The sequence below is a fragment of the Leucoraja erinacea genome, chromosome 12 (genome assembly GCF_028641065.1).
Source record: "Leucoraja erinacea ecotype New England chromosome 12, Leri_hhj_1, whole genome shotgun sequence".
NCBI classification, from domain to species: Eukaryota; Metazoa; Chordata; class Chondrichthyes; order Rajiformes; family Rajidae; genus Leucoraja; species Leucoraja erinaceus.
In genome coordinates, this window is record NC_073388.1 from 1555661 (window position 1) to 1579541 (window position 23881).

The 23881-nt window shown below is 46.5% G+C and overlaps 1 protein-coding gene across 1 annotated transcript in view; it reads right to left on the minus strand.

The window, feature by feature from the left end:
* Positions 1-2384: 2384 nt before the first annotated feature.
* Positions 2385-23881, minus strand: part of wdr44 (WD repeat domain 44) — a 63720-nt gene continuing 42223 nt past the window's right edge. Inside the window, exons 9-21 of the mRNA XM_055644183.1 lie at positions 22934-23040; positions 21954-22300; positions 21229-21317; positions 21127-21191; positions 19733-19794; positions 17655-17771; positions 16837-16959; positions 15343-15534; positions 13198-13299; positions 12723-12838; positions 7821-7948; positions 5708-5833; positions 2385-3517 (exon numbers count right to left, since the gene is read on the minus strand). Coding sequence (XP_055500158.1) covers positions 3423-3517; positions 5708-5833; positions 7821-7948; positions 12723-12838; positions 13198-13299; positions 15343-15534; positions 16837-16959; positions 17655-17771; positions 19733-19794; positions 21127-21191; positions 21229-21317; positions 21954-22300; positions 22934-23040 — 1669 coding nt within the window. The 3' untranslated portion in view covers positions 2385-3422. The remainder of the gene's footprint in view (positions 3518-5707; positions 5834-7820; positions 7949-12722; positions 12839-13197; positions 13300-15342; positions 15535-16836; positions 16960-17654; positions 17772-19732; positions 19795-21126; positions 21192-21228; positions 21318-21953; positions 22301-22933; positions 23041-23881) is intronic.

Here is a 23881-nt window from a genome sequence, read left to right on the forward strand (position 1 = left end):
CCTTGCTGTCTCCTCCCCTTCCTTAACCCTCGAGCTGTCTCCTCCCATTCCCCTGCCCTCGGGTTCCTCCTCCTCCCTTTCTCCTTCCTTCTCCCCCCCCCCCCCACACCCGCCATCAGTCTGAAGAAGGGTTTCGGCCCGAAACGTTGCCCATTTCCTTCGCTCCATAGATGCTGCTGCACCCGCTGAGTTTCCCCAGCATTTTTGTGTACCTATGTTAGTAAGCATGCAGATGCAGCAGGCAGTGAAGAAAGTGAATGGCATGTTGGGCTTTATAACAAGAGGAATCGAATATAGGAGCAACGAGGGCCTTCTGCAGTTGTACACGGTCCTAGTGATACCACACCTGGAGTATCGTGGGCAGTTTTGGTCCCCTAATTTGAGGAAGGACATTCTTGCTATTGAGGGAGTGCAGTGTAGGTTTACAAGGTTTATTCCCAGGATGGTGGGACTGTCATATGCTGAGAGAATGGAGCAGCTGGGCTTGTACACTCTGGAGTTTAGAAGGATGAGAGGGTTTCTCATTGAAACATATAAGATTGTTAAGGGTTTGGACACACTAGAGGCAGGAAACATGTTCCCGATGTTAGGGGAGTCCAGAACCAGGGGCCACAGTTTAAGAATAAAGGGTAAGCCATTTAGAACGGAGACAAGCAAACACTTTTTCTCACAGAGTGGTGAGTCCGTGGAATTCTCTGCCTCAGAGGGCGGTGGAGGCCGGTTCTCTGGATGCTTCCAAGAGAGAGCTAGATAGGGCTCTTAAAAATAGCGGAGTCAGGGGATATGGGGAGAAGGCAGGAACAGGGTACTGATTGGGGATGATCAGCCATGATCACATTGAATGGCGGTGCTGGCTTGAAGGGCCGAATGGCCTACTCCTGCACCTATTGTTTATTGTTGGGGGATTGCTGGTTGGTGCAGATTGGTGGGCCAAAGGGCCTGTTTCCACGCTGTATCCCTAAAAAAGTCTACTCCGCCATTTAATCACGGCTGATCTATCTCTCCCTCCCAACCCCATTCTCCTGCCTTCTCCCCATAACCTCTGACACCCGCACTAATCAAACTGCATCAAGGGACAGCATTGCAGGCGACTACATTACATAGAACAGTACAGCACACAAACAGGCCCTTCGGCCCACAATGTCCATGCCCAACATGATGCCAAGGCGAACTCTTACCTGCCTGCACATCATCCAGATCCCACCACCACCACTGGGGTGGTGCAGCGGTAGAGTTGCTGCCTCACAGCGCCAGAGACCAAGGTTCAATCCTAACTATATGGGTGCTGTCGGTACAGAGTTTTTATGTTCTCCCTGTGACCCCGTGGGTTTTCTCCGGGTGCTCCAGTTTCCCCCTACACTCCAAAGCCCAAATTGGTTAATTGGCTTTGGTAAAAATTGTCCCTGATGTGTTGGATAGTGTTAGTGTGTGGGGATGGCAAGTCGGCGGGAAGTCGATGGGCAGAAGGGCCTGTTTCTGTGCTGTATCTCTAGTCTACAGGATGTGTCAGCAAGTTGTTTTTTTGTTTAGTTCCTGGGTGCCTGGAACGTGCTGCCAGGGGCAGTGGTGGAGGCAGCAAATGCCATAGTGACGTTAGATGGGCACATAGATATGTAGGGAATGGGGAGATATAATGGATCACAGAGGAGGTTGGTTCAGCTTGGCATCATGTTTGGCACAGACATCGGGAGCCATATTCCTGCTCTGTACTTTTCTAGATATTGTAGGGAATGTATTTAAGAGCCTGCATTCTACTTGTTGTATTGTGTTAATTTAAGAGCCTGTTAAACTGCAGCAAGAACTCTGTAGTTCCAGTCTTGTGGTTGCTATGTAAAGGCTCCTGTGTTTACCAGCCCACAGTCTCTCTCGCCACACACTGGGCGGGATAGGTAGTGCATCGGAAAAGACACTGCAGTCTAATCTGTTGAAGAAGGAACTGCAGATGCTGGAAAATCGTCGAGATCGCTGGCATTTTTGTCTTCCTGCATTCTAATCTTGTACTGAGGAAAATAGGGCTTTGATTAAATGGCAGGTGAGTTTTACACATCCCGTGCGATACCTGGGGGCCGCTCAGCGGTAAAGCTGCGGCCTCACAGCGCCAGAGACCCGGTGTCGATCTTGCACGTTCTCCCTGTGATCATGTGTGCGTTTGCATGTGCGTGTGCGTGTGTGTGTGTGCTCCGTGTACCCCGGTTTCCTCCCACATCCCAAAAACATGCGGCTTTGTAATTGGCGTCTGTAGCTTGCCCCGAGTGTGTAGCGTGAGGATGTGAATGGAACTAGTGCGTACAGGTGCTTGATTGGCGGGCTGGACTGGATGGGCCAAAGGGCCTGTTTCCATGCTGCATCTTTCCAATTGGCAGTACAATGAAAGGCAGTAGTAGTTTGCTGGAGCATCCTTTATTCACACGTTACTTCAAACCTGCTACACCATCAATAACATTTGCCAACTGCAGCAAGCCAGAAATGTTATTTCATTGGTATATACACTGGCCTTTCCCCTTCAAGAGCCACGTGGTGCAATGATACATTTTCTCCACCACAAAAAAAAAAAAAATTCAATTTCAAGACATTCTTTTGTACACACTGAACATAAATTCTCTCAATATAACACAACGCAGTAAAAGACTGGCCAAACATTCATTCTGCCCAGTTCCAATAAAATAAAATTGGCCGTCAACACAGGACCATGAGGCGGTGCGGTAGAGTGGCGTAGAAGAGGAACGGAACGTGAAGGAGGCTTTGTGTGACTGGGCTGTCTGTGGCTTTGCATTCTGCGAAGCAACCCGTCTCACAACAAGTTGTTCCCCCCTCTGTGGATGCAACCACGGAACTAAAGTTACACTTTCCACAGTGGTGGCATCAGTTTTAAAACAGAACACCTATTTCTAGTGAACAGCATACACTTAATAATTTCCGTTGAACGCGTTCAGCCACAAACTAAAATGAACTTCATTACACAGCATTCATTAGTAAAGTAATTTGTTCTCAATACACTTTGCACAAGTCCACCAGAGCTATGTTTAAACCAGCTTCCAAGCCGCACTATGACCTTGGGACTACATTTCTATTCTTTGAAGCTGAAGACTGAAGACCCAATTCCCAGAGCAGAACTTGCACAGACATACAAACCCTAAACACAAACATGACTGTATTGTGGACAACTCGGACTTCCGGCCAAGTCCCGTACGTAAAGGTATTTACAAGTCTTCCTGGAGATTCCTAATCAGTAACCAGCAACTTACCACCGGGACACATCTCCTCCACCAAGCCAACTCCACGCTAACTACCGAGGGCCAGAGCAGTGGGTGAGCTGCTCACTGTAATGCCTCGGTTTCTGCTCTCATCTAAATAACAAGCCAAGAGTTTGAAATTGAACATAATATTCCAGAGTTTACTTTCAATACAAAGCCAAAGAGAAGTTAGTTGATCTTCTTCTTCTTATTCATGAAGACTTTGATGGCACCAGTGAAGTCAGCTGATAATAATACTTCAGTGATGTCCGCTTTCAACGCACCTGCACATGGGAGAAGGAGGTGGTGAGAGAAGTCACAGTATTCAGCATGGAAACGGAGATGTGTGGAACAAGTAACAGCTGTTGGACCATCATCTAATCACTGCGCACACACGCACACAGGTGCTCTTTAACTTTAGAGATACAGTGCGGAAACAGGCCCTTCGGCCCACCGAGTCCGCACCGACCAGCGATCCCCACGTACACGAGCATTATCCTACACACGGGGTGGGAGATTGCAACATTCACGTGGTCCACCCTGGCATGTACAAATGGAAGATTAAACAGAACAAGCTGTCTTTACAGTTTTGGTCTCCAAATCTGAGGAAGGACATTATTGCCATAGAGGGAGTGCAGAGAAGGTTCACCAGACTGATTCCTGGGATGTCAGGACTGTCTTATGAAGAAAGACTGGATAGACTTGGTTTATACTCTCTAGAATTTAGGAGATTGAGAGGGGATCTTATAGAAACTTACAAAATTCTTAAGGGGTTGGACAGGCTAGATGCAGGAAGATTGCTCCCGATGTTGGGGAAGTCCAGGACAAGGGGTCACAGTTTAAGGATAAGGGGAAATCTTTTAGGACTGAGATGAGAAAAACATTTTTCACACAGAGAGTGGTGAATCTCTGGAATTCTCTGCCACAGAAGGTAGTCGAGGCCAGTTCATTGGCTATATTTAAGAGGGAGTTAGATGTGGCCCTTGTGGCTAAGGGGATCAGAGGGTATGGAGAGAAGGCAGGTACGGGATACTGAGTTGGATGATCAGCCGTGATCATATTGAATGGCGGTGCAGGCTCGAAGGGCCGAAGGGCCTACTCCTGCACCTAATTTCTATGTTTCTATGTCTTACAACTTTAGGCTGTGCACGTGGCCACCATACACAAGAAGATGATCCTACACACATAAGTGACAAATTACAAATTTACCAAAGCCAATTAACCGATAAACCTGCACGTCTTTGGAGTTTGTGAGGAAACCGGAGCACCCAGAGAAAACCCACGCGGTCACAGGGAGAACGCACAAACACCATAGTCAGGATGGAAGTGGGGTCTCTGCGCCGTGAGGCAGCAACTCTACCGCTGCACCACCACCGTGCCATCACTTTAAATACGGCCTGACCCGCTGAGTTACTTCAGCAGTTTTTTTTTGCTCTTTAAACATATGTGCAGCTTTCTTGCAGAAACAAGATTTGCAAAAAGGAACACAAAGTGCTGGATTAACTCAGTGGGTCCCTGGGGAACATGGACAGGTGACGTTTCGGGTCGGGACCCTTCCTCAGACTAGCTCAGCTGTGTGGATGCAATACAATTGAAGTTGCATTTCCCATTTTGTCAGTGAGGTTGAGCTGCAGATAGTCCTGCTGTACAGAGACCATGATTGCTGAAACCTTCAGCCCAGTCCTGTCGATCCCACTCCTATCCTGCCCGCACTGTACCTGCTGCCCACCTTCAACTTCAGCAGCCTGTTCACTCATCACTCTGTGCCAACTCTGCTCTTTACAATTCTAATCTCTCCATCGCTTCAATAGTACTTCTTGCATTAAAAGCCCCGTACAAAAAGTGTTTCAATCTGTAGTGGGACATCGACTCCTTCAGCGCACGCGGTGAACACAACACCCGGTAGAAAGCAGACGCACCGTCAATGGCTGAACGGAACAATGTCAATGGCTGAAGGGAACAAAGTCAATGGCTGAAGGGAACACCATTCAGGGCAGCAGGGTGGCGCAGCGGTAGAGTTGCTGCCTCACAGCGCCAGAGACTCGGGTTCCATCCTGACCAAAGGTGCCGTCTGTACAGAGTTTGGTAGTTCTCCCCGTGACGTGCGTGGGTTTCCTCCGGGTGCTCTGGTTTCCTCCCACAGGTTAGTGGGCTAATTGGCTTGGGTAAAATTATAAATTGTCCCTAGTGTGTGTATGATAGTGTAAGTGTGTGGGGACCACTGGTCAGCTCGGACTTAGTGGGCCAAAGGGCCTGTTTCCGCACTGTATATCGAAACGAAACAAAACCATTCAAACAATCTACACACCTGCAAACGTAAACATGCGTCAGGAGCACATGCACATGCGTTCACATTAAACATCCACAAAGTGGCATTGAGAATTAATAAACTAGTGCACAAAGAGACAGCACTATGTATGTTATCAGTCAAAGCAATTCCCACTGCATAATAACTTAAGAGAGAGATTACTTACCAGAAGGTATATTATCTGTATTAATACTTAAGCCATCGCCCTCTGCTTTCTCTGCCTGTGGGCTATCGGACAGCATCAGGCTGGGATTTGGTGCAAAGATTGCTGAAGTTACAACTGCATTATGGGCTGGACAAGAAAAACACACAGTGGAAGGTCAATGTTTACAGATACACCAGCACAGATTTGTCAAGATGTCAAGTCAGGTTAATTTGTCACATACACATATAAGATGTGCAGTGAAATGAAAGTGGCAATGCCTGTGGATTGTGTAAAAAACTACAGAACAGAATAGAACAGAATCAGTAATTACATATTGGTGAGAAAAACCCCAGCAATTTTAAAAAGACACAACACATCAGTAGTTGGTGCAGTAAACGAGTCCTTGGTGAAATAAGAGTTTACAGTCCTAATGGCCTGTGGGAAGAAACTCCGTCTCATCCTCTCTGTTTTCACAACATGACAGCGGAGGCGTTTGCCTGACCGTAGCAGCTGGAACAGTCCGTTGCTGGGGTGGAAGGGGGTCCCCCATAATGTTGCTGTCTAACTAATGTGTACGAGCCAGGCTAGGCTGATGTCTGAGCAATTGTTACCATCAGTGATATTATCACTAGGTGGTGTTACTGGACAAACTAGGATCTCAGAGGTAAAGGTGAGATGACAGCATAGGAACACAGTGAAGGCAAAACGGGAAATGCTGCAATGACTGGAACACAAACAAAACAGAAGAAGGAAGGAAACATTTAAATCGGGTTGATTAAATCAGAAGATATTGGTGTAACGGAACTACCCAAGCAGTAGAGTAAAGCTGTTATGCAGCAAAACAACTGAAGTTGTAAAGAGGGACAAGGATACCACACACACACACACACACACACACACACACACACACACACACACACACACACACACACACACACACACACACACACACACACACACACACACACACACACACACACACACACACACACACACACACACACACACACACACACACACACACACACACACACACAACACACTGACAGTTGTAAACACACACACACACACACACACACACACACACACACACACACACACACACACACACACACACACAGTGCTGGAATAATTCAGCGGGTCAGGCAGCATCTGTGGAGAACATGGATAGGTGGCGTTTCACAGAGTGCTGGAGTAACTCAGCGGGTCAGGCAGCATCTGTGGAGAACATGGATAGGTGACGTTTCACAGAGTGCTGGAGCAACTCAGCGGGTCAGGCAGCATCTGTGGAGAACATGGATAGGTGACGTTTCACAGAGTGCTGGAGCAACTCAGCGGGTCAGGCAGCATCTGTGGAGAACATGGATTGGTGACGTTTCACAGAGTGCTGGAGCAACTCAGCAGGTCAGGCACCATCTCTGGAGAACATGGATTGGTGACGTTTCAGGACAGGAGAAGATGGGTCTGAAGAAAGGTCACGCACCCGTCTCCAAAGACGCTGCCTGCTGGCCCGCTGAGTTACTCCAGCACTTAGTTTTTTTTGTTCAAGTTTCCGGCATCTGCAATTCTTTGACTGCTAACCAACACAGCAGTGGGGGAATGCGAGGAGTAATGAAAGAAAGTTTTTAAAAAAGGCAAGTAACAGGAGGTAAAAGTCCGACCACACAAAATGGGCAGAAAAGCCCCTCAGAAGAGTACTGAGTGATAGACTACAGCTCAAAGTGGTGGCAGCAGAATCACATAAAAGATGTTGTATTGCTTAAAATAATTTGAAATTGGTCAAATAATTGCAATTGAAAACTAAAACTAAGGGAAACGTGTAATTATTTGTAATCGTAAGGCTCAGAAAGTGAAACTGATTCAGCTGTTGGCTGCAAGAGGAATTTCTAAATTATTTTATGTAAATCCTCCATTTTATTGAGAAATTAATCCATTAATCCATTAATCCAGAAATTAATGCATTTCGTTGTCTCTGTACTGTACACTGACAATGACAATTAAAATTGAATCTGAATCTGAATCTGAATCTAATCCGTTGTAAATATTTGAGGAAAAGGAGCATGCACTTTAACATTTGATGGAGAGCTAAACTAGTTTGTTGCATGGAATTTTTACGCGATTTTAATGAAGATACCTTTAATTCCTTCCCAGAAGTCATTCCGATCTCTGCGAACCGATGTAAACTTGCTGACATCATGGTAAGTGCTCCAAATATAAAAGTAACTATCTTCTGATCCACTCATTATATACGTGTAATCATGACTGAAAAATAAAGATCACAAAGTATGTAAAGGCTCTCTAAATTCCAAGGAACGCGGCAAAATCATTAAGGTGACGTTGTGAAAGCATGTTGTGTGAATACCATCAGGACATCTTTCATATAATTGGTTTATACCATACACGACACTCATACCCAAACTGATAGATTAGGGTTAGGTTTATTATTGTCACATGCATCAAGGAACTGTGAAAAGCTTTGTTGTGCATGCTATCTAATCAAATAAGATCATTCTACACATAAATACAACCTTCAAACTCATGTACTATAGGTAGAGCAAAGGGGAAGGCACATTGCTGAATATAGTTCTCCGCATGTGTAAGAACGAACTGCAGAGTAACTCAGCGGGTCAGGCAGCATCTCTGGAGAGAAGGAAAGGGTGACGTTTCGGGTCGAGACCCTTCTTTAGACTGGAGTCTCGAAACGTCACCCATTCCTTCTCTCCAGGGATGCTGCCTGTCCCGCTGAGCTACGCCATCATTTTGTGTCTATCTATAGTTCTCAGCATTGTAGCGCATCAGTTCCAGAGACAAAGTCCAATGTCCACAATGGGGTAGAGGTGAATCGGACAGAATCCTAGCCTAAGGAAGGGCCATTCAGAAGCCTGATAACAGAGGGGAAGAAGCTGTTCCCGAGTCAATTTCAGGAACATCACTGATGTAGAACACATTTGCATGTCTGAAGCAGGGCCTACGCCGAAACATAATCTATTCCTTTTCACCAGAGACTCTGCCTGTCCTGCTGAGTTACTCCAGCACTTTGTGTCTGTCCCCCATGTTGTTTGCCACCGGACAAACTGCATCTTAAGACAAGCGTGCCGTAGGTGAGCTACAAGTACTCGAGACAGAGTTGCCAACACCATCTTGTCCACTCCAGATGGCAGCTCCCAACCAAGCAATACTCTCTAATACTATCAGAACTATCCCGGTCTGACAACGTTCTTATTCTAAGGCTGTGCATCAAAATAACAATGCATTCCATAAAGAACAAGCAGTCTGCTGTAGTATGGTAGCTGCATTCCTAAGAATCCTCATTTTGCATTGAAAATTGCATTGAAGAATTAATTGTGCCAGTGAAGAGGTGATGTTTGGGGACTGGAGAATTTCAGACCAGCAATAACATATCGTTGATTTCCCTGCAGGATTTTCAACACAAAAGTCTTTTTAATAGCTACAAGTTTATTTTTGTTACTGATAAAAATATATTAAAGAGGGCTTGTCACTTTGTTTTATGGAATTTTATAGAACATGCAACACCTCAGCACAAAAACAGGCCCTTCGGCCCACGATGTCTCTGCTAAACTTGATGCCATGACCATCTCTTATCATTGTACAAGTATCTATAGTGGCAATTGCTTGTCAATTTCAATGACCTCCTGTGGTGAAACTGACTGACCCGGCTCTTAGGAGGCAGATAATGGTATCCGATTACTGCGGGGTGGTTACTTATATATATATATATACCTTGACTGTTTTATTTGCAAGGCAGCTTTTTTTCCAGTAACATTTAACTGTTTCGCTAGTTCCCAATCACAAATGCTTGATAAAAAATGAAGCCCGAGTAACACAAATAGTGTTCCACAATTCATCAACGGCGTTATATCCAATTTGCATCCTGAAAACACACGTTATGGCAGAACTACCAGTAATAAACCGACTGCACCTAATGCCCTAAACATGGAAATAAACCTGCTAAAGTACTTTACATAGTAACAGAAAAAAAGAATATCACACTGATGAAAAGATTGAAAGTCTCTGCCAAGGAGTGTGCTGGCTCTGGAGGGGGTCCAGAGGAGGTTTACAAGAATGATCCCGGGGATAGGTGGGTTAACATATGATGAGCGTTTGATGGTACTGGGCCTGTACTCACTGGAATTTAGAAAGAAGAGGGGGGACCTCTTTGAAGCTTACTGAATAGTGAAAGACCTGGATAGAGTGGATAAGGAGAGGATATTTCCACTAGTGGGAGAGTCTAGGACTAGAGGTCATAGCCTCAGAATTAAAGGAGGTTCTTTTAGGAAGGAGCATGAGGAGGAATTTCTTTAGTCTGAGGGTGGTGAGTCAGAGGGGGGAATTCATTGCCACAGATGGCTAGATATATTTAAAGCAGAGATAGTCTGGGACACATCCTCAGTGATGTGACCTGGGGTCATCGGGTGTTTTGGGTCTCACAACATCAGCTACCCTCGCCCAGGCGACCCAGCCGGGGTTGATCAAGCCCCGACTTGCCCCCCAGCAGCAACCGCCCAAGGGTCAGCCCTCTTAATCCAGAGCCACCTAGTGGCACTCTCTGCGGCTTGGCTTGCGGATTGAATGGCCTTCTTCTTTGCCAGCCCCATAATGCTCAACTGGTTTGAGGACTTTGCAGAGTGAGCGTCCTGCAAAGCCTCTACAGCCCACCTGTATGGGCTCATAGTCTGTCTTCCAGCCTCTGTCCTGGCACATCTCCACCAGTTCCTGGTACTTTGCGCGTTTCCGCTCGTTAGCTTCTTCAGATTCTTAGATAGATTCTTGATTAGTACGGGTGTCAGAGGTTATGGGGAGAAGGCAGGAGAATGGAGTTAAGAGGGAGAGATAGATCAGCCATGATTGAATGGTGGATTAGACTTGATGGGACGAATGGCCTAATTCCGCTCCTATCACTTATGAACTAATGAGTGGTTATTATGATGGAGTCTTCCAGGAAACGGTGGCGAGATTAACCTGGAACAGCATGGCAGGAAGTGGAACACAGGCAATTGAAACATTCGGTTACGGTATGAAGTGAAACAGGAACACAACATACGTTGGTTATTTTGGGTGGGTGGGGTAGGTGGGAGGGGAGGAGGTGTGTGGGTGGTTAAGTGGCCATGATAAATCCATTTAGTTATGTGGCCATGATGAATTAGTGGGGGGAAGTGTTCAATGATTTGTGTGAGGTTAACTAGCTTATCATTTTGAATTCCACCGTTTATCCATTCACATCAGATAATACTATAAATAAATACAATTAAATCAAGCTCAGGTCCAATAGGTAGAGCAAAGGGGAAGATACAGAGTGCAGAATATACAATGGCTTGCAAAAGTTTTCATACCCCTTGAACTTTTCCACATTTTGTCACGTTACAACCACAAACGTAAATGTATTTTATTGTGATTTTATGTGATAGACCAACACAAAGTGGTGCATAATTGTGAAGTGGAAGGAAAATGATACATGGTTTTCAAATTTTTTTACAAATAAAAAACTGAAAAGTGTGGCGTGCAAAAGTATTCCAACATAGTTCTCAGCATTGTACCGCATTAGTTCCAGAGACAAAATCCAATGCCCACAACATTTTATACATAGAAACATAGGAAATAGGTGCAGGAGAGGGCCATTTGCCCCTTCGAGCCAGCACCGCCATTCATTGTGATCATGGCTGATCATCCACAATCAGCAACCCGTGTCTGCCTTCTCCCCATATCCCTTGATTCCTAGAGCTCCATCTAACACTGTATTAAATTCATCCAGTGAATTGGCCTCCACTACCTTCGGTGGCAGAGAATTCGACAAATTCAAAACTCTGAGTGAAAACGTTTTTTCTCATCTCAGTTTTAAATGGCCTCCATTTTATTCTTAAACTGTTGCCCCTAGTTCTGGACTCCCCCAACATTGGGAACATTTTTCCATATCTACATATTAATACTGAATTCAGAAAAAGTATTAAATATGCACAAGGGTTTTGAAGCAGCCGGAACTTCTTGAAAGTCCTGGCCATTCCGCACACAACCCGGCTCCAATGCCAACTATCCCGTTTCAAAACAAGCTGGTGGTTGTTTTATCATTGTGAACCACTGTGCTGGCGATGAGACAAAAATGTAAATGCTCATATATGTTGCGTGCATTTGTCCAGAGGCAGCAAACTTTTTCCCCCAACAGACCCCTCGTGTCTGAATTAAGTTTTCGAACTTAACAAGACTTGCGAACCTCAAATCATTAACTGTCCTCCAAAGGATAGTCCTGCACAAAATGCTGGAGTAACTCAGCAGGTCAGGCAGCGTCTCTAGAGCAAAGGAGTAGGTGGCGTTTCGGATTGGAACCCTTTTTCACACATAAACCAGCATCTGCATGTGCTTCCTACACAATTGTCTTAAGGTCATGTCCCACTTGGCTGTCATTTGCGCGCAATTTATGCGACCTCCAGAAATGTGGTCGTCGCATTGTGACGCTCGGGAAGCGTGGGACGGGCGCATGGAGAGGCGTGGAGGAGTGAGGAGTTGCGCGTGGTATCGCGCGGCGCTCCAGGATTTCGTGCTGCACGAAATCCACCCGCACCACCTACGTGACGTATCGCACGCTGACACATTTTGTAGGCACGCTGGCGTCCCGACGTCTCATGTGTATCGCATGGTGACACATGGTTAGGTCACCGTGCGTAACCACGCATCTCCGCGCGCTGCAGGGTATTCTAATGACGTCACGCGCACCAGACGGCACGATGACGCCTGATTTGCGGGCGACGTCGCGCCGACCTATTTTGCATATGACGCGTAAATGAGGCGCAAATGACGGCCAAGTGGGACAGGCCCCATAAGAGTGCTCATTGAAATTGGATCCCAAATTGCAGCGCTAACAAAACTTGGAATAAACAGACAGATTTATTTACCACTAAAAATCATCGTTAGATTCACCCTCGCTTTCCTAAGCTGGAGAGAGTTGTACGTGCTAGAATTGGAACCGTTTTGCCATCGTGGTATTTCTGTGGAGTGTAAACCATGGAGAAACCCACTTCCTTACCTGAAACTTGCTTTGATTTGGCTGCTGCTGTTCATGTACCCTTTATATTTCATTGAAATGGATAAATCGCGAAGATCGTACAGTCGAATTCTGGAATCATTGGAGGTCACAAGGATCTAAATGGAAGAGATCGAGTTAATAAGAGTGCACAAAAGAAACAAGAACTAACAACGTAGGTGGACAAAAATGCTGGAGAAACTCAGCGGGAGGGGCAGCATCTATGGGGCAAAGGAATAGGTGACGTTTCAGGTCGAGACCCGAAAGCATCTATGGAGCGAAGGAATAGGTGACGTTTCGGGTCAAGACCCTTCTGGGTCTCGACCCGAAACGTCACCTATTTCTTCGCTCCACAGATGCTGCCTCACCAGCTGAGTTTCTCCGGCGTTTTTGTCTACTTTCGATTTTTCCAGCATCTGCGTTTTTTTCTTAAACAGAACTAACATGGTGCTCGTCTCGCTAATAAAGTGGTACGCACCTTATTTTCACCAGGCAAGGGCTCGATGCCAGTGATTTTCCTGCCAACTCGGTTTCTGCCTCTCGTTGAGCGGACATGTATCTGTGTGTGGTATTTCAAGTGCTGAGGAAGGAAGGTTTCGAAAAGTCAGGATTACATTGCCTGTAGCATTTAAATCATTGAGCAGAGACAGAAATCACCTGCAAATAGAAAGAAGCATTTTCTCAAAACTGTGAGGCTGACAGTATAAAACCATGAGAGGAATAGATCGGGTAGATGCACAGAGTAGGGGAATTGAGGACCAGAGGACATAGGTTTAAGGTGAAGGAAAAAACATTTAATAGGAATCTGAGGGGCAACTTTTTCACACAGAGGGTGGTGGGTGTATGGAACAAGCTGCCAGAGGAGGTAGTTGAGGCTGGGACTATCCCAACATTTAAGAAACAGTTAGACTGGTACATGGATAGGACAGGTTTGGAGGGACAACCTGAAGGTAAGACGGGAAAAGTTTAAAGGAGATGTGCGGGGCAAGTGTGAGAGTGATGATGGTGGTGGGTGCATGGGAATCAAGAACTCGAGGACAGATTTAAGGTGATAACCATATAACATATAACCATATTACCATATAACAATTACAGCACGGAAACAGGCCATCTCGACCCTTCTAGTCCGTGCCGAACACGTATTCTCCCCTAGTCCCATATACCTGCGCTCAGACCATAACCTTCCATTCCCTTCCCGTCCATATAACTATCCAATTTATTTTTAAATGATAAAAACGAACCTGCCTCCACCACTGGAAACTCATTCCATACAGCCACCATTCTCTTAGTAAAGAAGTTCCCCCTCATGTTACCCCTAAACTTCTGTCCCTTAATTCTCAAGTCATGTCCCCTTGTTTGAATCTTCCCTACTCTCAGTGGGAAAAGCTTATCCACGTCAACTCTGTCTATCCCTCTCATCCTTTTAAAGACCTCTATCAAGTCCCCCCTTAACGTTCTGCGCTCCAAAGAATAAAGCCCTAACTTGTTCAACCTTTCTCTGTAACTTAGTTGCTGAAACCCAGGCAACATTCTAGTAAATCTCCTCTGTACTCTCTCTATTTTGTTGACATGCTTCCTATAATTAGGCGACCAAAATTGTACCCCATACTCCAGAATTGGCCTCACCAATGCCTTGTACAATTTTAACATTACATCCCAACTTCTATACTCAATGCTCTGATTTATAAAGGCCAGCACACCAAAAGCTTTCTTTACCACCCTATCTACATGAGATTCCACTTTCAGGGAACTGTACACAGTTATTCCCAGATCCCTCTGTTCACCTGCATTCTTCAATTCCCTACCATTTACCATGTGAAAGGGCAAGAATTTTACTGGAAGGGGCAGCTTTTTCACACAACTGGCAGGTATAGGGAACGAGCTGCCAGAGGAGGTAGTTGAGGCAGGTACTATAACATTTAAATGACATTTAGATAGGTACATGGATGGAATGGTTTGGAGGGATATGGGGCAAACAATGGCAGGTTGGACGAGCTTAGATGGAGCACCTTGGGCACAGTTTCTGTTTCCAGCGAAACAGAATGGAACCCAAGTGGCTGGTGTTTGAAGTATATCTGAAGGGTTCCGACCCGAAACGTCACCTATCCATGTACTCCACAGATGCTGCCTCCGACCCGAAACGTCACCTATCCATGTTCTCCACAGATGCTGCCCGACCCGCTGAGTTACTCCAGCATTGGGCATGTATTTTCTTACGGTATATCTGAACATGCTTAGACTCTGGGACCAAGAGTAGTGAAGGCAATGGGTTTCCTGCAGGGGAGCCACCCAGGCAGAGTGGGGAGTGGTGGGTGTGGGAAGGGATGGCTGTGGTGGCCAAGTCAATGGATATATTTAAGATGGAGATTGACGGATTCTTGATTCATAAGGGTGTCAAGGGCTATGGGGGAAAGGCAGGAGAATGGGGTTAAAAGGGATAGATTCGTCATGAGTGAATGATGGAATAGACTTGATGGGCCAAATGGCCTAATGCTGCCCCTACAAGTTATGAACTTCTGAGTGAACCAAGGGTTGCCCACCAGGCAGTGTCGTGTAGACGGCAATACTCGGGGAATAACCAGCACTGAAATGTAAAATGGACAATGAATGGACGGAGAATCACCTCGGTGTCGTAGAAGATGCATCGGCCGTCGTACGTGCCGATCACGGCGTATTTGCCGTTCTGGCAGAAGTTTGCTGCTGTGATCAGCTTTGTCTGTCCGTCGATCTCATTCCACAGAGCCACCTTCTTGTCAGGGATGTTCCACAGACGCAGTTTCCCATCCAGAGATCCACTGAGGAAGTACCTGTCATCCTGCAGGGAAGCACAGTGACAGCGGCATGTAGCATCGCACCCACACCACCAGCAACTTCACCTGTCGACAGCCTGACCACGGGCCATACAGCCCACTGTATCGGGCTAGACCCCCTGCCCAAAGGAAAACCTCCTCCCCCCCCGGTAGACCCCCTGCCCAAAGACACACCCCCTCACCCCGCCCCCCCCCGGGGTAGAAAGACAGGAAAACCTCCCTCACCCCCCCCCCCCTGGGATAGACCCCCGCCCAGAGAAAAAACCTCCCTCACCCCCCCTGTGGCAGACACCTCACCTCCCTTCCACCCGGGGTAGACCACCTCCCCTGAGGCAGACCACCCCCGTCCACTCTGGTGCAGCTCCCCCCTCCCACTGGGGAAACCTCCCTCCAACCACTCCCCTGGGGCAGCCTTCCATTAAGGCGGAGATTGACCTTCTTCATTAGTATGGGTGTTGGAGGTTATGGGGAGAAGGCAGGAGAGGGAAAGATAGATCAGCCGTGATTGAATGGTGGAATAGACGTGATGGGTCAAATGGCCTCCTTCCACTCCTATGAGTTATGAACGTGTGAGTACTTGATGGGCCGAATGGCCCTCTGATGGAGGTACAAAGGCCTGGAGAGAGCAGTGATAAAGGAGGATGGCCGCGCTCTGTGACGGGCAGGGCACTCATCTTCAGGTCAGTGGTGCTGCAGGGGCGTCCTGAATGTAGAACCTGTGGTGTGTTTTGTTAAACCAGCGATTGGTCTTGCGTTTGGAAGGAAAAGTCAAGCTCACACAGAAGATGTTCGCGTGACAACGAGCCCACAACCCAAGAGCTTAAATAAAGAGCAGTGATGATACTGAATGTTTAGAGGGGCAGGTGGGACTAGTGTAGACTGGGCATCTTGGCCAGCATGGGCAAGTTGGGCCAAAGGGCCTGTGTCCGTGCTGTTTGACCATTACAACACTCTCATTACAGCAGGCACTCCCATCAGACAGCCAGCTTTGTCAAAGATCGGGACAACAACACTAATGTTGAAGAAGGAACTGCAGATGTGGAAAATCGAAGGTAGACAAAAATGCCGGAGAAACTCAGCAGGTGAGGCAGCTTCTATGGAGCGAAGGAAATAGGCAAAGTTTCGGGCCAAATCCCTTCAAAAGTTTTGGTTTTTGGCCCAAAACATTGCCTATTTCCTTTGCTCCATAGATGCTGCCTCACCCGCTGAGTTTCTCCAGCATTTTTGTCAATATGTCAAGATGTACACAAGATGAAGTCATCAGGATTTTCGACCAGCCTTTCATTAACATTTATCTTGCTGCTTACCCGTGGGTGGAAGGCTATAGCGGTGACAAAGTCGATGTGCTGGAAACAACACAGACATTCCCTCCTGGAAATGTGCCACAAACGCACGGTTTTGTCCATGGAAGACGACAGCAGAAAGTAGTTCTGAGAGATTGAAACAAAATCTCAGTGTTAACATCTTCTCCAGACTTACAGCACAGTGCAAGGAGTCAACAGCTGGCTATAGCAAAGTTGGAACTGCTGGCAAATAGCAGTGACACACAGTGGAAACAGGCCCTTCGGCCCACCAAGTCCATGTCGACCAGCAATCCCCATACACTAGCACTATCCTAACCACACTAGGGACAATTTACAGGTATTACTAAGCCACTTAGCCTACAAAAACCTGTACGTCTGTTGATTGTGGGAGGAAATCGGAGCACCCGGAGAAAACCCACGCAGGTCACGGGGAGAAGGTACAAACTCCGTACAGACAGCACCCGTGGTCGGGATGGAACCCGGGTCTCTAGCGATGTGAGGCAGATCTCTACTGCTGCATCACTGTGCCGCCCTAAGCAGAAAAGGCTTGGTACCGAGGCAGGAGAAATACTGCAACTGAATACATTCGGCAAATATATTTAAATAAACTAAACTGCATCAACTCCCTCACATCCATCCAGGAACATCAGCAGCACCTTCAGACAAGAGGGGTCACATGCACCCCCTACTTACGCACCTCAGCTGCACTACCACAGCCAAAGACCCACATACTGTTTGCCTTCTTGCAGAGGATGCCAGCTCATCAAGTGACATCCTGCACAAAGTCCAGTGGCTCGTTCAGGTGTGTTCCAGTTTTATACCTTTGACCAGGACAGGTCCAGAAGATCAGCCGTATGTCCCTTGTATTTGCAGAACGGCCGCTGCCTGAACGGTGCATTTTTGTCTTCAGGATCAGAATCTTCAGTCCCGCTGTAGGCCTGAGGAACCAAAGACAAGAAGATTGGATTCTCACAAGTCAATTCTTCCAAATTCCACATATTCACACTTGGTTGGTCTGAAGGTTCACCAGGACTAGTAATATTCCTGAGGTGTAATCAGCACCTCATCACATTGAATGGTGCTGTGCTGGCTCAAAGGGCCGAATGGCCTACTCCTGCACCCATTTTCTATGTATATGTATGTATCTATGTTCAAAGAAGCAAGATATTTGATCAAAACCTGTGCCAAATTCCCACGATAAACAAATATTCTTGAGTGGCAAGTTGTAAAAGATGGATATTAAGCCTGGAGTCGAATGCTTGCAGACTAACTCCACAGGGACATGATGGGAACGGAGAGATAAGGATCACGTGCAGAAACAAGATTAGTTTAGCTTGGCATCATGTTCAGAGCGGACGGACATTGTGGGCCAAAGGTGCTGTTCTATAGAAGCAAACGGAACAGCAGATGCCGCTTTACGAAAAAATACACAAGGATGCTGGAATAACTCAGCGGGCCAGGCAGCATTTTTGGAGAACACAGATCGGTGATGTTTCGGGTTGGCTAGCCTTGTTGTCCAGAGATCCTGACTGACCTGTTGAGTTACTCCAGCACATATTTTGCCTGTACTATTCTATGTTGACTACACTTTGGTGGGGTCATGCAGCCTGGCTGCTTTTGGGAACTGCTCTGGTAAAATACAGAGGGTCACGCATCACTGGGTGGTTCACCTTTCATCAGCACCATTCTAACAGGGTATAAAACAAGTAGACAGTGTTCTAATAGTTGACTTCATTGGTTGGTTGCCATTTTACACATTTCATTCCAGCTGGTTGCCAAGTGCACTCTGCTTCAATGCAATGGTTCACTTCTGTTCTCTGTGCAAAACAGAACCAGTCATCAGAGGGAGAGATAGAGTTGGGCAGTGCGGGCAGGTTGGAGGTTGTGGGGGGAAGATGGCCAGATGTGATGAGATGGGAAACAGATGAAGGGCTGGTGTTTGTGCTGAGGTTGGATACAGTCATCATCACTAGAACTAATAACAAGAAGAACTAATCATCAACATGTCTTACAACATGTAGCAGAGACTCATGCAGAGAGCAGTTCATCATTGCTGGTTTTGTGCTGCTGCTGAGGAACTGATTTCATGCCTTGTTTGTGTCCGGGCCATGGCATGCATCGTGTGTACCAGTCTAGGCTGCGGGCATGCATCGTGTGTGTGTGTCTAGGCTGCGGCATGCATCGTGTGTGTGTGTGTCTAGGCTGCGGCATGCATTGTGTGTGTGTGTCTAGGCTGCGGTTTGCATCATGTGTGTGTGTCTAGGCTGCGGTTTGCATCATGTGTGTGTGTGTCTAGGCTGCGGCATGCATCGTGTGTGTGTGTGTCTAGGCTGCGGCATGCATCGGGGGTGTGTGTGTGTCTAGGCTGCATGTGTCTAGTGCATCGTGTGTGTCTCGGCTGCATGTGTCTAGTGCATCGTGTGTGTGTGTCTAGGCTGCATCGTGTGTGTCTCGGCTGCATGTGTCTAGTGCATTGTGTGTGTGTGTGTAGGTGTGTGTGTGTGCATGTGTGTGTGTGTGTGTGTGTGTGTGTGTGTGTGTGTGGGGGGGTGTGTGTGTGTGTGTGTGTGTGTGGCTGTGTGTGTGTGTGTGTGTGTGTGTGTGTGTGTGTGCGTGTGTGTGTGTGTGTGTGTGTGTGTGCAGTGTGTGTGTGTCTCGGCTGCATGTATCTAGTGCAGTGTGTGTGTGTGTGTGTGTGTGTGTCTAGGCTGCATGTGTCTAGTGCAGTGTGTGTGTGTGTGTGTGTGTAGTCTGCGTGTGTCTAGTGCAGTGTGTGTGTGTGTGTGTGTGTGTGTGTGTGTGTGTGTGTGTGTGTGTGTGTGTGTGTGTGTGTGTGTGTGTGTGTGTGTGTGTGTGTGTGTGTGTGTGTCTAGTGCATCGTGATACATCTCATACGTACCGTGTCGGTGTCGGACTTTGAAGAACTCAAGCTTTCTTGTGACGGTGATGGAGACACGCGACCTGGATGAAGTTTACAACATCGTTACCGGACAGCAGGTTGGAGAAAGAAATGTCAGATTGCCTCCTAACAGCTATAGTGAAGATTCATAAACCAAAAGCATTACTTCTCCCTCCCATAAATTTAGTTTAATTCAGAGATACAGCGCAGAAACAGGCCCTTCGGCCCACCGCGTATGCGCTGACCAGTGATCCCCGCATATTAGCACTACCCTACACACACTAAGGACAATTTACAATTATACCAAGCCAATCAACCCACAAACTTGTACTTCTTTAGAGTGTGGGAGGAAACGGAAGATCTCGGAGAAAACCCACATGGTCACAGGGAGAACGTACAAACTCCATACAGACAGCGCCTGTAATCAGAATCAAACCTGGGTCTCTGGCATTGTGAGGCAGCAAATCCTCCGCTGTGCCACCGCGCCACCCTTGGTGTAGCTAAAACTCATCATATATTTGGTACACCAGATGGTTCAATGTGTCCACTAACTCCCCCAGTGCCAAGACACAGTAAAGACAAAACAGGAACAACCTGCCCTGAGTAATCACCAAAGATGATGAAAATACCCAGTCATCTAAAGCTGGTGCTTAAAGAATGCTCCATCCATGCATTACCTGCCACGCAGGCTGAACTCGTGCCAAGCTTTCCTTTACCTGCTGCATTAGATTAGCGTCATTGAAATAAGCTCCTGGCTTTACAAAGGAGCGATATATAGGTCACGGACCAATTAATCTGACATCAATTGCCCGAAAAATAGCAGAAGCCACGGCCTACATAAATAACAAGGTAGTTAACATGCAAACTAATAAATGAATGCTTTATCAAAGGGAAGGAGCGTTTGATCATTCTAATATTCGTTAACAGTATGATTACTGACAGTGACACAGGGGAACATCGGTATTTCCTCTCAGCTTCTCATAAAGCAGCATGAAAAGGTGAAAGGTGTTTGACCAGTTCTCCAGCATGTGTGTAGTTTGTATCACCATGTGTGTGGGTGTGCGTGTGTGTGCTGTTGACTCTCCATGCCTGCAGCTGCTTGCTGCCCAGCATGGAGTGTGTAGTTTTCTTTAAAACCCATATGCGTATCACCATGTGTGGGTGACCTCGATGAAACGCATGCGCGTGTGTGTGATCCTGTCTGTCTTCACTCTCCATGCCTGCGATGCTGCTGCAAGCAGGATTTGCATTCGACCGTGCCTGTGCGACAGACAATAAGGGGTAAGCCATTTAGAATGGAGACGAGGGAACGCTTTTTCAACAGAGAGTTGTGAGTCTGTGGAATTCTCTGCCTCGGGGGGAGTGGGCACAAACTCAATGAGAGAGCTGATTACCTTCCGTGTTGTATTTTATTCTCATGTTCTTGAAGTAGTCCCACGCATTCTTTAAATTCCCATATCTGCTGGTTCCTCACTAAAACATTCACAACCTCCCACTGTTGGGGCAAGTGGTCTTCGAGGCCAGCCGCTTGCTTCAGCAGGTAGGCGAACAACCATGTCCACATGCTTCCTGAGGGCATCCAGACCTGGTTTTGTATTTCCAAAACTTCAGTTTGTCCACACAGCATCCCAAAATGTGGAGTAACAAAGCATCTCCAGGTCAAGGCCCTTCCTTCAGTACATAGCATCTTTTCCTGTCACATTATATGGACACTGAAATCGTAAAAAATTCTCCCCCTTTGTTTTAGGATTTTGAACCTCGATAGAAATGCGGTTTTTATGCTCTCTCTCCTGGCATAACGCCCCCCCCCCCCCATTATTTCATTACAGCATAGTTACAGTTTATAGGGGAGGGAGTGAGTTTGTTTACATAATGTTGTGGGGGTATACAGAGGCACAGCAGTGAGGCCATTAAACCCATCTAGTCAGATCCCATGCTGACTCTTTGACCATTAGAAGTTTAGAGACACCCATTCAGGCCCTTCCCACCGAGCCCACACTGACCATTGATCACCCATTATGTTAGTTCGATGTTATCCCGTTTTCTCATGCACTCCCTACACACCATGGGCAATTTACAGCAGCCAATTAACCTACAAACCCACACGCTTTGGGGATGTGGGAGGGTGGTGGGTTTATGGAATGAGCTGCCACAAGAGGTAGTTGATAAAAGACATTTAGACATGTACATGGATAGAAAAGGTTTAGAGGGATGTGGGACAAACACAGGCAGGTGGGACTAGTGTAGATGGAGCATGTTGGTCGACGTGGGCAGGTTGGGCTGATGTGCCTGTTTCCACGCTGTATGGCTCGGGAAAAGAGACTCCGGCAGTGATGTGGACACGCAGTGATGTGGGCACGCATGTGGACACGCAGTGATGTGGGCACGCATGACGCACCCTTATATCACAACTTACCATGTGTTCCCCGCTTAGATCCTGGACCATTTTAATCTGATCAAAGTCAAACGGCCCTTTGAAGCTGTGCGCTGCTTTAAACTTGCAAGGTCTGGTGTACGGCATTCCCTCATCGTCACTGGAAGAGGCATCATCTTGATCCATGTGGAACACTGAAAACAGTCATGGACAATTTGACAGCAATTGTACAAAGCCAAGCGAGGCAGCACTGCTCCAGGAAGGTGATGTTGGAATTTGAGAAACTTTGGGAAGTTGAGTGTGCTTAAAGTGCATCATTTTTAAACTTCCCTGCTCCTCCCACATCCCTGACCAAGCAAGAGAAGCAAGTCACTGTGTACTGGGGCCCAGTTTGCAAGGGCACACAACAACTGTAAAATCCATCACACCTCCACAGCCTTTAGACACCCACTAAAGCGTTGTGTTTAGGCTATTAGAGATACAGCACAGAAACAGGCCCTTCAGCCCACACCGACCAGTGATCACCCCGTACACTAGCACAATCTCTAGGGACAATTTACAATTTTACCAAAGCCAATGAACCTACAAACCTGTACATGTTATGAGCGTGGGAGGAAACCGTAGCACTTGGAGAAAACCCACGCGGTCACAGGGAGAACGTGCGAACTCCGTGCCAACATAACCCGTAGTCAGGATCGAACCCAGGTGTCCGACTCAGTGAGGCAGCAACTCTGCCGCTGCGACCGTGTATCACACACAAGAAACTATTCTGATCAATGTTTTCTGTTCAAAAGAAACACAAGAAGCTATTTATCCCTCAAACGTACCTTCATCACGAACACTCTTGACTTTATTGACAGCTTTCTCACCGTATTCTTCTGCAAGATGCTTGGCTCTCTTCACCGATTTCCCCAAAAATTTCTTTAATTGATTGCTGGAAAATAATTACATTTATGAGATCAAACATTCATTTTACATCTCTTAAAAATGATCAGATCATATCCAGCATGTAAGCAGCCGTTAAAGGAGAAGGTTAATGACTGATATCAAACCAGAGCAATGAATAAAGACTGGAGGTAACCATTGAAATTAACAAGCAATCGCTTTGAGTTTATTATTTATAGTCATGTGTACCGAGGTACAGTGTAAAGCTGTTATTGTCGTGTTCGATCCAGTCAGTGAAAAGATTACACAGTATTACAATATAACCATCTACAGTGGACAGATACAGGATAAAGGAAGTAATGTTTAGTGCGGGATAAAGTCCGATCGGCACTTGTAATTGTACTTGTAATTCATTTATCAGCCAATTATGTAAAAACATACAAAGAATTTGATTTTCCATTGTCATATCAAAAAAACAAGGCACACAACTATATAAAAATCCACATAAACATCGACCACAGCGCACTGTGATGGAAGGCAATAACGTATTATCTTCTTCTCACCTTGTGCAATCATACTCTATTAAACCATAGAGCCTTTGGTTTCTTTACCTGGAAAAAAACTATTTCTAAAAATTGTGCAGGAAAAATCATTGCGAGTCTGAAAGTCTCTGACTCCTAACCCTCTTTTCCCCATTGAAGAAGGGTCTCGACCAGAAACGTCACCCATTCCTTTTCTCCAGAGATGCTGCCTGTCCCGCTGAGTTACTCCAGCTGTTTTGTGTCTATCCCCATCGACACAATTTGATAATGTTGTGAGTTTCTACAACACAAGGTCTGAAGAAAGGTCTCGACCAGAAACGTCACCCATGCCTTCTCTCCATAGATGCT